Genomic DNA, 12764 nt, shown 5'->3' on the forward strand with positions numbered 1-12764 from the left:
GTATAACTTTCTGTCATTGTAGTTTTAAATGAATGTAATACAATTAATAGCCCTTCATTTAACCCAGTTAAGTGTTTACTTTATTAAAATACATTAAGAAAAAATATATTAAGGTAAATCTGCTCTGTTGATTTGTACATGATTTTTATATTATCATGTAGTATGTATAATGCTGGCATGGTAGAGACCTTAGTGATTCTGTAGAGCAGGAATTCTCAAATTTGACTGCACATTAAAATTACCTGGGGAGTTTTAAAAATCCCAAAGCCCTGATCATAACACCTGACCACTTGAATCAGAATCTCTGGGGAAACACAAAAGACCCCGAATAGCCAAAGCAATCTTGAGAACGAAAAACGGAGCTGGAGGAATCAGGCTCCCTGACTTCAGACTATACTACAAAGCTACAGTAATCAAGACAGTATGGTACTGGCACAAAAACAGAAAGATAGATCAATGGAACAGGATAGAAAGCCCAGAGATAAACCCACGCACATATGGTCACCTTATCTTTGATAAAGGAGGCAGGAATGTACAGTGGAGAAAGGACAGCCTCTTCAATAAGTGGTGCTGGGAAAACTGGACAGGTACATGTAAAAGTATGAGATTAGATCACTCCCTAACACCATACACAAAAATAAGTTCAAAATGGATTAAAGACCTAAATGTAAGGCCAGACACTATCAAACTCTTAGAGGAAAACATAGGCAGAACACTCTATGACATAAATCACAGCAAGATCCTTTTTGACCCACCTCCTAGAGAAATGGAAATAAAAACAAAAATAAACAAATGGGACCTAATGAAACTTCAAAGCTTTTGCACAGCAAAGGAAGCCATAAACAAGACCAAAAGACAACCCTCAGGATAGGAGAAAATATTTGCAAATGAAGCAACTTACAAAGGATTAATTTCCAAAATTTACAAGCAGCTCATGCAGCTCAATAACAAAGAAACAAACAACCCAATCCAAAAATGGGCAGAAGACCTAAATAGACATTTCTCCAAAGGAGATATACAGACTGCCAACAAACACATGAAAGAATGCTCAACATCATTAATCATTAGGGAAATGCAAATCAAAACTACAATGAGATATCATCTCACACCAGTCAGAATGGCCATCATCAAAAATTCGACAAACAATAAATGCTGGAGAGGGTGTGGAGAAAAGGGAACTCTCCTGAACTCCTGGTGGGAATGTGAATTGGTACAGCCACTATGGAGAACAGTATGGAGGTTCCTTAAAAAACTACAAATAGAACTACCATATGACCCAGCAATCCCACTACTGGGCATACACCCTGAGAAAACCATAATTCAAAAAGAGTCATGTACCAAAATGTTCATTGCAGCTCTATTTACAATAGCCCTGAGATGGAAACAACCTAAGTGCCCATCATCGGATGAATGGATAAAGATGTGGCATATATATACAATGGAATATTACTCAGCCATAAAAAGAAATGAAATTGAGCTATTTGTAATGAGGTGGATAGACCTAGAGTCTGTCATACAGAGTGAAGTAAGTCAGAAAGAGAAAGACAAATACCGTATGCTAACACATATTTATGGAATTTAAGAAAAAAAAATGTCATGAAGGACGTAGGGGTAAGACAGGAATAAAGGCGCAGACCTACTGGAGAACGGACTTGAGGATATGCGAGGGGGAAGAGTGAGCTGTGACAAAGCGAGAGAGAGGCATGGACATATATACACATGGACATATATACATAAGGTAGATAGCTAGTGGGAAGCAGCTGCATAGCACAGGGATATCAGCTAGGTGCTTTGTGACTGCCTGGAGGGGTGAGATAGGGAGGGTGGGAGGGAGGGAGAGGCAAGAGGGAAGAGATATGGGAACATATGTATAACATTCACTTTGTTATAAAGCAGAAACTAACACACCATTGTAAAGCAATTATACTCCAATAAAGATGTTAAAAAAAAAAAGAATCTCTGGGGATATAAACTAGACATCAGTAGTGTTTCTCAGATGTTAATCTGCATATGAATCACCTGGGTATTTGTTAAAATACAGATCAATTCAGTGGGACCTGGCTGAGTAAGGCCTGAGATTCTTCATGTCTAGCAAGTTCTCAGGTGGTGGTGCTGATGTTGCTGGTTTGGAACCTTACTTTGAATAGCAAGGCTCTATCTAGTACAGGGTTTTTCAACAGCAGCAGTGTTGACATTTCAGACTGGTTAATTCTTTGTCATTGAGTGAGGGGAGGGCTCTCCTTTGCATTGTAGGATGCTTAGCAGCATTCTTGGCCTTTACACACTAGTTGCCAGCAGTAGTCTCCCCCACCCAATCCAGTTGCAACAACCAAAAATATCTCCACATATTGCAAAATATTTCCTGGGGACAAAATTGCTCCCTCTTGAGAACTACTGTGGTTGTCTAACTCTTATATAAGAGGAAACTGAAGCTTGGAATGACTTAAGAGTGGAGAGCTGGTTCTTGTTTTACATTTTTTATTCAAGTAGTTCCCACCTCTGGTGTTTTCTACCACGAGAGGTTTCTTATCATTTTTTGTTTACTACTGGAATTGATAAAATTTTTTTAAAATAATGTATGAGGTTAGAAGCACTTCATATGTTTAAGATGTACAGATGTCTTTCTTGATCTCCAGCTCTTATAACATTGTAGACAAGTGACGTTTATTGCCACCGGGTGGCAGTGAATACCCTAGGTGAGTGGCGGGAACAACCAGGTTTAAGTAGCATGTCATGTTAAGTAAGAGGCATACTTTTTTATTTAAAAATTAAAATGTTTCTGTTCATTAACAAAGCTGTGGTTAGGAAAGATGTTTTGATATGAGTTACATGCTTTTAAAAACTTTACTATGGAAATATTTGAATGTATACAAATGTAGAGAATAGCATAATAAGCGCCCACATATCTATGATATTACCCAACTTCAATTATTAGGATATGGCCAGTATTCTTTAATCAGTACTCCTTTATAATGTATTTCACCATTTGGATTATTTTAAAGTAAGTCATAGGCATTTCACTTAGGGAACACGCTTTTTAAATACATTTAGGTATGAAGTAAAACTGCTAATCCTAAGCCTGTAATTCTTTTTATTTTATTTTTAAAAATTTTATTGAAGTATAGTTGATTTACAGTGTGTTAATTTGTGCTGTACAGCACAGTGACTCAGTTATACATACATGTATTGTTTTTCATATTCTTTTCCATTATGGTTTATCACAGGACATTGAGTATAGTTCCCTGTGCTATACAGTAGGACCTTGTTGTTTATCCATCCTATGTATACTAGTTTGCATCTGCTAATCCCAACTCCCAATCCTTCCCTCCCCCATTCCTCCTCCCTCTTGGCAACCACAAGTCTGTTCTCTATGTCTGTGAGTCTGTTTCTGTTTTGTAGATATGTTCATTTGTGTCGTATTTTAGATTCCACATATAAGTGATATCATATGGTATTTGTTTTAGTCTTTCTGACTTCGCTTAGTATGATAATCTCTAGGTCTGTCCATGTTGCTGCAGATGGCATTATTTCATTCTTTTTTATGGCTGAGTAATATTCCATCGTATATATGCACTGCATCTTTATCCATTCATCTGTCGATGGGCATATAGGTTGTTTCCATGTTTTTATTTTTAAGCCTTTAATTCTTGACCAAGGGTAACACTGCTTTTATCCCTAGACTTGTTTAGAATGCTTTTTAATTTACTTTAACTTGCAATTAGACCCATTCCTGGCCTCTGTGGACCACCTTAGAATCAAAAGTCCAAGTACTTCTGGGACTTCCCTGGCGGTCCAGTGGTTAAGACTTTGCCTTCCAATACAGGGGGTGTGGGTTCATTCCCTGGTCAGGGAGCTAAGATCCCATATACCTCATGGCCAAGGAACCAAAACGTAAAACAGAAGCAATATTGTAACAAATTCAATAAAGGCTTTAAAAATGGTCCAAATTAAAAAAAATCTTAAAACCCCACAGAAATCCAAGTACTTCCTAGGGACTTCAAGGCTGCCGGAGAAAGCTTTACATCAAGGTTGCTGGATGTAATCACAGCTAAGCTATTAAAGCTGTCTTTTGCAGCACTCATGATCGGTTCTTTTAGCTGTAAAATTTAAAAGAAACTAATTATTCCATTTAACCATGCTTCTAACTTTTATTAGCAATTCAGGACACAGTGTTTATTGTAGTAAATTCCTCTTACCTCATTATATAATTCAAATTATTTTCCTGTTCTAAATATTTGGCCTTTTAAGTAATCTTTTCTTAGAGTAGCTATCTTTAGAATCCTAGCTTTTCTACGTAGACTCTTGATTGTGCTGTCCCAGGAAGTGAATAATTTAGAATTTCTCAAATAATCCTCCCTCTCAGTAATGTTACTTTGGGACTGACAGTGTTATTTGCATCTTAAAACGATAAAAACGGATTGTTAGTAGTCTAGATAAAATTAGATCCCTTTTAGAGGCATTACCTCTTCTAGAGAAGTAGGTTCTAAATAAGAGTGGTTTTGGGGATGGGAGGAAAAGGAGGAGACATTTACTAAATGCCCGTGATATGCCAAGGACAATGCTTCATTCTTTTATACCTCTATGATTATGTTTAAAAATAGGCTTAAAAAATTGGTGGTATTTTATTTTATAGAAGAGGAGGCATGTTCAAGGATTAGGTAATTTATATAACTAATAAGCATTGAATTTGGTATCTTCCCACTATGCCATACTAGCTCTGAGAGCACCAAAATTTTTTTCAAAGGGTAGGATGTTTAAAAATTAAGATTTCCTGCAGAGATAAAGGAAATGGGTTTCAAGTTTTTTAGACCAAAAAAAATTATGTCATTTAATGACCGTAGCCTAAAATAATTATTAAGTACCCTGGCAAGCTCAGTACTATGGTAATACTGAGGGGATTAATCCCTCAGTGGATTTAATCTGGTGACTTACACAAATCAGTAGTGGTACAACACAGTTTATGATAAAGTGACAAATGATTAAAAATACTTTAGGGGTCAGGGTTGTGGGGAAAATAATACTTTAGTATATATACTAAAGAATATACTTTAGTGTAATAGGAATAGATTTTAACAAAGCTATAAAATTCATCTGCCCTGTCTCTCTCTAACTGAAAATTTTATACTTTCCCATTTGAAAGTTTTTGGAAGAGTCTTAATTCAATTAATTCCTTCCCAATTCCACTTCTTTTGTAGTATAAAATTCTAATATTTGAATATCTTTAAGAATGGTTACTACCTTCCTTTTTGTTAAGAATTTCTTATTCGATCAAGTCAGCCTTGAATTTTTCTTGATATATTTTGCTGAAGACTTTCTTCTCCTGATTCTAGAGCTGGCAGGCAGCATTCTAGAGCAAGACTCTCTTTTCCTGATGAACTATATAAAAGCTACTGTAGTGCACTCCTTCCGCTTCTTTTTTTAGTTTCATTTTGTGCATGCTTTTGAATAAGGTAATTCAATTAGTAAATTCATGAATCCTTAGGATCTGTGGATTGTTGTTTTTCCTTTTGTGCCCACTTTGTGGCCATTTTGTTACTTCTACTTACCTGCATTTAAATGTGCAAAGGTAGGGGAAAGGTATAGAATTTATTCTTCTTAGCATAGTTGAAAAAAGTGATCAGTTGTTAAGAGGTAGATTTTCTTTTGGAAATAACATTGATAAGTTAAAATAACAAATAGTGCTCAAATCTGTAATGCCCTGTCTTTTCCTTTTTTTTTTTTTGTAAGGAGACTTTCTTCCTAACATGTTATTAACTCTTGATGTGGTTTTGCTGCCTGTGTACTTAGGTTTCATATTTAGTGTGTGCTTTAAATTTAACTTTTAATTTATTTCAGGGTCTTATTTTTGTGGTAGATAGCAATGATCGTGAAAGAATTCAGGAAGGAGCAGAAGAGCTGCAGAAAATGGTGAGAATAGTTTTTAAATTTATCATTTCCAAGATATGTTTTTCTGGGTGATAGTGGTGGTGTTAGTGGTCGGTACATTTTAACTGTAATTTGATTACATAAATCAACTTTTTAGAGCTAGAAAGAACCTTGAAAAACTATATATTATCACAAGTTCTTAAGACTGCAAATAAAAATCTCCTGTAGAGCTTTTAAAACAACTCATGGATGAGCAGTTACTTCAGTAAGTTGGGAGGAAGGCCCAGTTTGTTTGTAGAATGCTCCATGGGTGATTTTGATGCATATCTCTGGTTGAGGATTTTTACTTTAGTCCGGTCTTTTATTTTCTAGTTATAAAATCTCCAGTTTTGAAGCTTTTGTGACCTAGGAATCCTGGTTCAAATCCCTTGTTCCCAAGGTCATTGGGTTCAGTTTTCTCTATACTATACCTATAAAATATACTTCAGAATGTTACATAATAGCAACCATGGTAAAAGAATTCCACCTAAGGCATGTGGCATTTTGGTTGATGGTGGCATTTTGGCCTTGCCAAATATTGGATAAATGTTTTCATATGTTCATACTGTTAAAAATCCTGAGGGGGAAAATTGTTGAGGAACTTTGCTAGAGGAGCGTTGTCATGGTTTCAGACTTGTAGGTATAAAATATTTACTGAAATACTCTCATTCAGTGCTCCTAAGACTGGAGTGCAGTTTGTAAAACCATTGTGCCAGTATGTGTGTAACTGGTGCTTTTTTTGTCTCAGTTAACTATTACCCCTTCTACTCTTTTTTTTATTTTGTAAACCGCTTTATTGAGATATAGTTCACATACCATAACTTCACTCATTTGAAATGTACAAGTCAGTGGTTTCTGGTATACAAAATTGTACAATCATTACCACAATTGAATTTTAGAACATTTTCATCACCTCCAAAAAGAAATCCTATAACTATTAGCATTTGTTCCCCATTCCTTCCCCCATTCTACCCTACCTGCATAAAATATGTGGTCTTTTGTTACCTTTTTAAACTTTTTGTTTCTTTTCACTTAGCATAAGTTTCCAAGTGTTGTGTCATATATCAGTATTTCATTCCCACCGGCTTCTGCTCTTGGTATAATTCTTGTATTTTACATGATACTACTAATGCCCTAATCACTGTATTGTTTTCCCACTGTCGTTGGATCCAACTGGCTGGAAAGGATAAAAGTCCAAAAAGAATCATCGTCTAAGTATGTTTACTACTGAGTACCATAAGATCCTGCCATAAATGTTTATTCCCATGTGTGTTTCTGGTCCTTGCCAATCCTGACCCTCCATGGATTATCATCAAGACTGAATGAATGATTTACCTTAACGGAGTATAGGATGATTGACTTGGAAAATAGTTTTGCTTTACTTGAAGGTGTATGATTATTGATTTGATGTTTGATAATGTATTTAATGTTGAATAAATGATGTACATACGTAGGAAGTCTGTTTTACTTAGTTTGTTACAATAATTGGATTCCAGTTTGGTAGTTGTTAATGTCTTTATTTTCAGCTTCAGGAAGATGAGCTGCGAGATGCTGTGTTGCTGCTTTTTGCAAACAAACAGGATTTGCCGAATGCTATGGCCATTAGTGAAATGACAGATAAATTAGGTCTTCAGTCTCTTCGTAACAGAACAGTAAGTTTTTGGAGTTTCATATTAATCTCCTGACTATTAGATTATTAGCATAATTGTTTAAGCTGATATTTAGTTTAAACATTTATTAGTTAATTGTCCCCTTTGAAATAGATGATGAGCACATCATTTAAAAAACTACAGGAGGGCTTCCCTGGTGGCGCAGTGGTTTAGAGTCCGCCTGCCGATGCAGGGGACACGGGTTCGATCCCTGGTTGGGGAACTAAGATCCCGCATGCCTGGCAGCACAGCCAAAAGCAAAAAACAGAAAACACTACAGTAAGAGACTCTTGCTTATATAAAAATGAGCCCTTTCAGGCTTTATTTCAAACCTTTGTAAATGTTGTATTCAACTTTAAAGTACGTTGATATCTTCTCCATTCTTAAACTTTTTAATATATATCCTTTAAGGATCCAAAGGTTTTAAATATCTTTATTTCGTTTGACTTTTGTTAACATTTTTTATTTTTTATTTTTTGTGGTACGCGGGCCCCTCACTGTTGTGGCCTCTCCCGTTGCGGAGCACAGGCTCCGGACGCGCAGGCTCAGTGGCCATGGCTCACGGTCCCAGCCACTCCGCGGCACGTGGGATCTTCCCGGACCGGGGCACGAACCCATGTCCCCTGCATCGGCGGGTGGACTCTCAACCACTGCACCACCAGGGAAGCCATAGCAGCCATATTTTAGATAATATTTTGTACTGTGTGTGTGGTAGCACTAAGAGCTTGTGGAGGGACCTGTAATTATGATGTTAAACAAGTTTTGAGTTTAAAATTATAAAAAATATCTACTTGCTCTCCAATAGCTTTACCATTTGAGATCAGTGGTTTAAATATTGGCGAAATACAATATATTGTTTTATTTATAAAGATGATATCACAAACTATTATTACGGTTTGTGCCTTACAGTAGTTTTTCATTAACTTGTCAACAAGGTGAAACTGTGGTGTGGCAATAACTGTATACACTGTTTAAGATGTCCCAGCCCAATTTAAATAAGACAGACTGTAAATGATGCAATTTTCCATGCTGTGAGGATATGAATTCATGCCTTTTTCCCAGCCTTCTAGGTTATTGGGGTCCTTGGTATTAAAGTAATAATTGGCAGCATATGGTAGACTTGAAGTGACTTTGCAACATTAAAGCAAGGTCTTTATTTTAAGGCAAAATAAAACTGGTCAGTAAAGAAAATTAATAAACCATCCCTAAAAGGTAATTAAATTGCTTTCTAGGTCTTTTTCTTGGTATTTGAAACTTTTCATGGCATTTCATACAGTTACTGAAGATAATATTCATAAACATTTTAAAGATTGGAACTTGTGGGGGTACATGAGACTAAAGATAGTGAAACTCCCGAAAAAGCTTGCCTCTAAAATATCAATAATCCCTACTCTTTCAAAATTTTGCCTCTTCTACTCTGAACTTAGTTTTGTGGGAAACAAGAGCATCATAAGGACCAGGTGGGTAGTTTATTAGTTACTAATCTTCCCGTGAATTTTCTTTTCAGATTAAGTAGTAGTTGGTTAAATGTAATGAATGGGTAGTAGTAGCTTTAGATATGAGAGGAGTTTTGTGAGAAGCAAGAGGTGGGAGAACAGTTCTAATCTATACAGTTACTGAGATCATTAAATACAAAATTAATCATTTGTGAAATATACTTTTAACACATTTACAACTTTAGTTCCTATGGCTTTATGTATTTTTCCTTTTTCTCTATACATTTATGGCACCTGCTCACTAATACCCCTGGAAAATAATTTTCTGAGTAAGGAATTTTAAACACTGGTTATATTAATCAAGTGTTTTCTTATTGTCCTTTCTTTACAGTGGTATGTTCAAGCCACTTGTGCTACACAAGGAACCGGTCTGTATGAGGGACTTGACTGGCTGTCAAATGAGCTTTCAAAACGTTAAATGAAACTGGATATCTAACCAAGGACATGTTTGATAGAATTGGTCTAGGCTTGTTACAACAAAATTAGTTTGCATCTTGGTTTTTAAACAATATGTGGGACTGGTTTGGGCAGAATATTACAGTGTTTAAACTTATTTTGTTGCCAATTATTGTTTACCAAGTATAATGTTGCCATTTAGCAATATGCTTGGTTTTAAAGAGATTCTCTTAACTTGGGGAAAAAAACTGTCCTCTTTTAATTTTACTTCCCTTAAGCCTAAATGCCTGGACATAGCTAATGTGACACCTTTAAATAAATCCATTTTGAATGTTTTTTTGAGCCCACAACAAATAATGTTTTAAAGTTATCCCCTTGCTACTTTACTGATACGTTTATCATTCCTGGGACAGTCTGCTGATTTAAAAAATGTAGCATTCCATTTGTATTTATTTTTCTCCCTTGCCAAAAAAGATTTTTTAATACTGCTTGTACCAGCCAGGGAAATGCTCCAAAACACTATTCAGATCTTTTGCACTGAGGAACTTATATTTCCCTCCCATTATTAACTCCTGGCTTCCATCAGCCAAGCTTACCTTGGTGTGGTTTGGATTTGATAGCTAATTAGTTCTGTGCTAGTTGCAAAGAGTTCATATTGAGATGATTTTTAATACTCAGCAGATTGTCTTCCTTTATATTGTATCTTTTTTATGTTGCATGTTGCTTTTGGTATCAGCCTGACTCTTGGCCCAGTATATGATAGTTCTGCTGATGTTTTATTGTTTGTTGGTGAACATGTCTTCATTAAGAGTTTTGGAAAACTCATCAGACTCAATAAGTTTTCTTCATAACCCATTTGGAATTATTCCTAATAAAATGATAAAACATGTAATGGTGTTTGTTTTTCTTGAGTCTTGAAGATGTTTGAAATAGATTTTTCTTAGTTGATTTGCATATATTACATACTGTGAACAATAATAAAGATCCCAGTGAGTTTATTTATTGTTTGAATTGGAAATAAAATGTGGGTTGCTATTGTGTGTAACAGAGTGAGGAGCAATTTCAAGAATTTAGTCGTCTTTGATAAAATACCATTTTGATGCTGTACATTTCTAAAGTCAGATCAAGAGTAAAAAGCTGTAATAAAATGAACTGCTCCCAAAGTATGTATGCATGTGTTTGTTTCACAGCTAACATTCGTTTAAAAAAAAATTCAAGTGTTTTTTGTATCTCGTAATACATAGACGGTTAGTGATGCTGCTCTCCTGTGTAGGAGAACAAAGTTCACAAACACTTTTCTTTTTTAGCTTCACAAATTTCAGAACTTCTGCAGAAAGTGACTAAATCTTTGTCATAGGGTAGTACCTCATGAATTACGTCTGTTAATTTCTTAAGAACTCAACTTGGTAACCTTATGAGTAACTTAGTTTTTGTCTGTAATCTAACGTTTTATGTATTTCATAAACCTTGCATTTTTATGATTATTAATGGCTTAGATTTAGATAAATTTATGGATTGGAATCTTGGTTTCAAAGCCAATACATGCTTGTAAAATAATGTGTATATTTGAATTGTAAAAAAAACAAAAACAAAAAAACTACTGGACAAAGCAAAAGGAATTTAGAATTAAGTAGTTGGTGATTGTGAAACAGGTTACTGGGAGAAAGTGTATGCTAAACTTGTGTTATTTCATGTAAGTGCATCTTCTCTAGCCCACTGGATGAATTCTTCCTTCTTCCCTCCAAATAAGAAAGGTCTCATTTCTTGGATAAAACTAAGATAAGGGTATATAGTATGTGTGGTTTTTATGGGGTTCAACTAGGGGATACAAAACTTCAGAGGTTCAATGATAGGATCATAGTTAAATTACCATTGTTGTATTAATTTTTAAAAGACTAAACCAAGTAAGTCAAAGATGCTTTCATGAACTCTGAAGATAGAATAAAGAGAATCCATATAATCTTACTTTCAAGATATGGCAGCTCTTACTACCATTGTTGGAAATGACTGCATTAGGAATCTAAAATTGCCTAATTTTTGCTAAATGGGTTAAATAAAGATTTGCAAGATTGCTTGTTCTTTTTTATGTTTTAAAGAAAACATTAACTTGGTGATTTGGCATGTTTTTTTTTTTGTTTGTTTGTTTTTTGTGGTACGCGGGCCTCTCACTGTTGTGGCCTCTCCTGTTGCGGAGCACAGGCTCCGGGTGTGCAGGCTCAGCGGCCATGGCTCACGGGCCTAGCCGCTCCACGGCATGTGGGATCTTCCCGGACCGGGGCACGAACCCGTGTCCCCTGCATCGGCAGGCGGACTCTCAACCACTGCGCCACCAGGGAAGCCCGATTTGGCATGTTTTTACCCCAAGGAGTTATTCTTTTTCTTCAGTCCTGGTGGTAGTTCTTTGTTTTTGTTTTTAAATTAAATTGAGAAGTTCTATTTTTTTCCAAGTAGAAGTGAGTAAATGCTTTGGGGAAAAGTGTAAATTGAGAGATAATCCCTAGAATGCCTTTCACTGTGTTTTAACATTCTTTGAAAACAATGCAAACTTATAAAATCACTATCACTGTCCTAATTTATTGACATGATCAGTACTTTTATGAAATACTTGACATTATATTCATTGCTTACTGTTTACACAAATGTTAAATGTAGTGTTGATCAATCAAAAAGAGGTCTCTGTGACCCTCCTGTATTATATAGAACAGTTGATTATACCCACAGATTAAAAAATACTCTGTCAAATAATTGTTAAGTATGTTAACAGAGAAGCTGAAGAGGGATTGTGGTTCCCTTAAAGGCTGACTAGCAGCATCAGAGTTGAGGATAGAACCATTTTCTGTTTTCTGTCCCTCTGTTAATAGGCTTTTTTGTTGTTGTTGTCCATAATATTCCCCATTGTCTTTTTTCTCAAATCATTCAGTTGCTTTTCTGTGGTGGTATTTTGTTACATGTTTGCTTCCATGGATTCCCCCCTTTACCTTATATATTCTTCAATGAAAATAAAACGTAAGTGAAATGTTTATCTTAATCTTCCAGAGTATCAGTGTCTCATTTACTGAGACTTCATTTTCATTAGTGTATACACAGAATTATCTCATATGTAGTAATAATTATTTCCAGATATTTACTGGGATCAAACTGCATGTTTTTTTTTTTTTTTGGCCACGCTGCACAGCATGTTGGATCTTAGCTCCCCAACCAGGGATCAAACCCAAGCCCCCTACATTGGAAGGGTGGAGTGTTAACCACCGGACCACCAGGGAAGTCCCCAAACTGACTTTTAAAGTCCATGCGATGTGTAGTGATGTCCTCACTTTCA

At 35.7% G+C, this 12764-nt stretch overlaps 1 protein-coding gene across 1 annotated transcript in view; it reads left to right on the forward strand.

Moving 5' to 3' along the window:
* Window positions 1–10337, forward strand: part of ARF4 (ADP ribosylation factor 4) — a 19306-nt gene extending 8969 nt beyond the window's left edge. Inside the window, exons 4-6 of the mRNA XM_004267946.3 lie at window positions 5836–5907; window positions 7431–7556; window positions 9381–10337. Coding sequence (XP_004267994.1) covers window positions 5836–5907; window positions 7431–7556; window positions 9381–9467 — 285 coding nt within the window. The 3' untranslated portion in view covers window positions 9468–10337. The remainder of the gene's footprint in view (window positions 1–5835; window positions 5908–7430; window positions 7557–9380) is intronic.
* Window positions 10338–12764: the final 2427 nt, after the last annotated feature.

Source organism: Orcinus orca, chromosome 10 (assembly GCF_937001465.1).
Source record: "Orcinus orca chromosome 10, mOrcOrc1.1, whole genome shotgun sequence".
NCBI lineage: Eukaryota > Metazoa > Chordata > Mammalia > Artiodactyla > Delphinidae > Orcinus > Orcinus orca.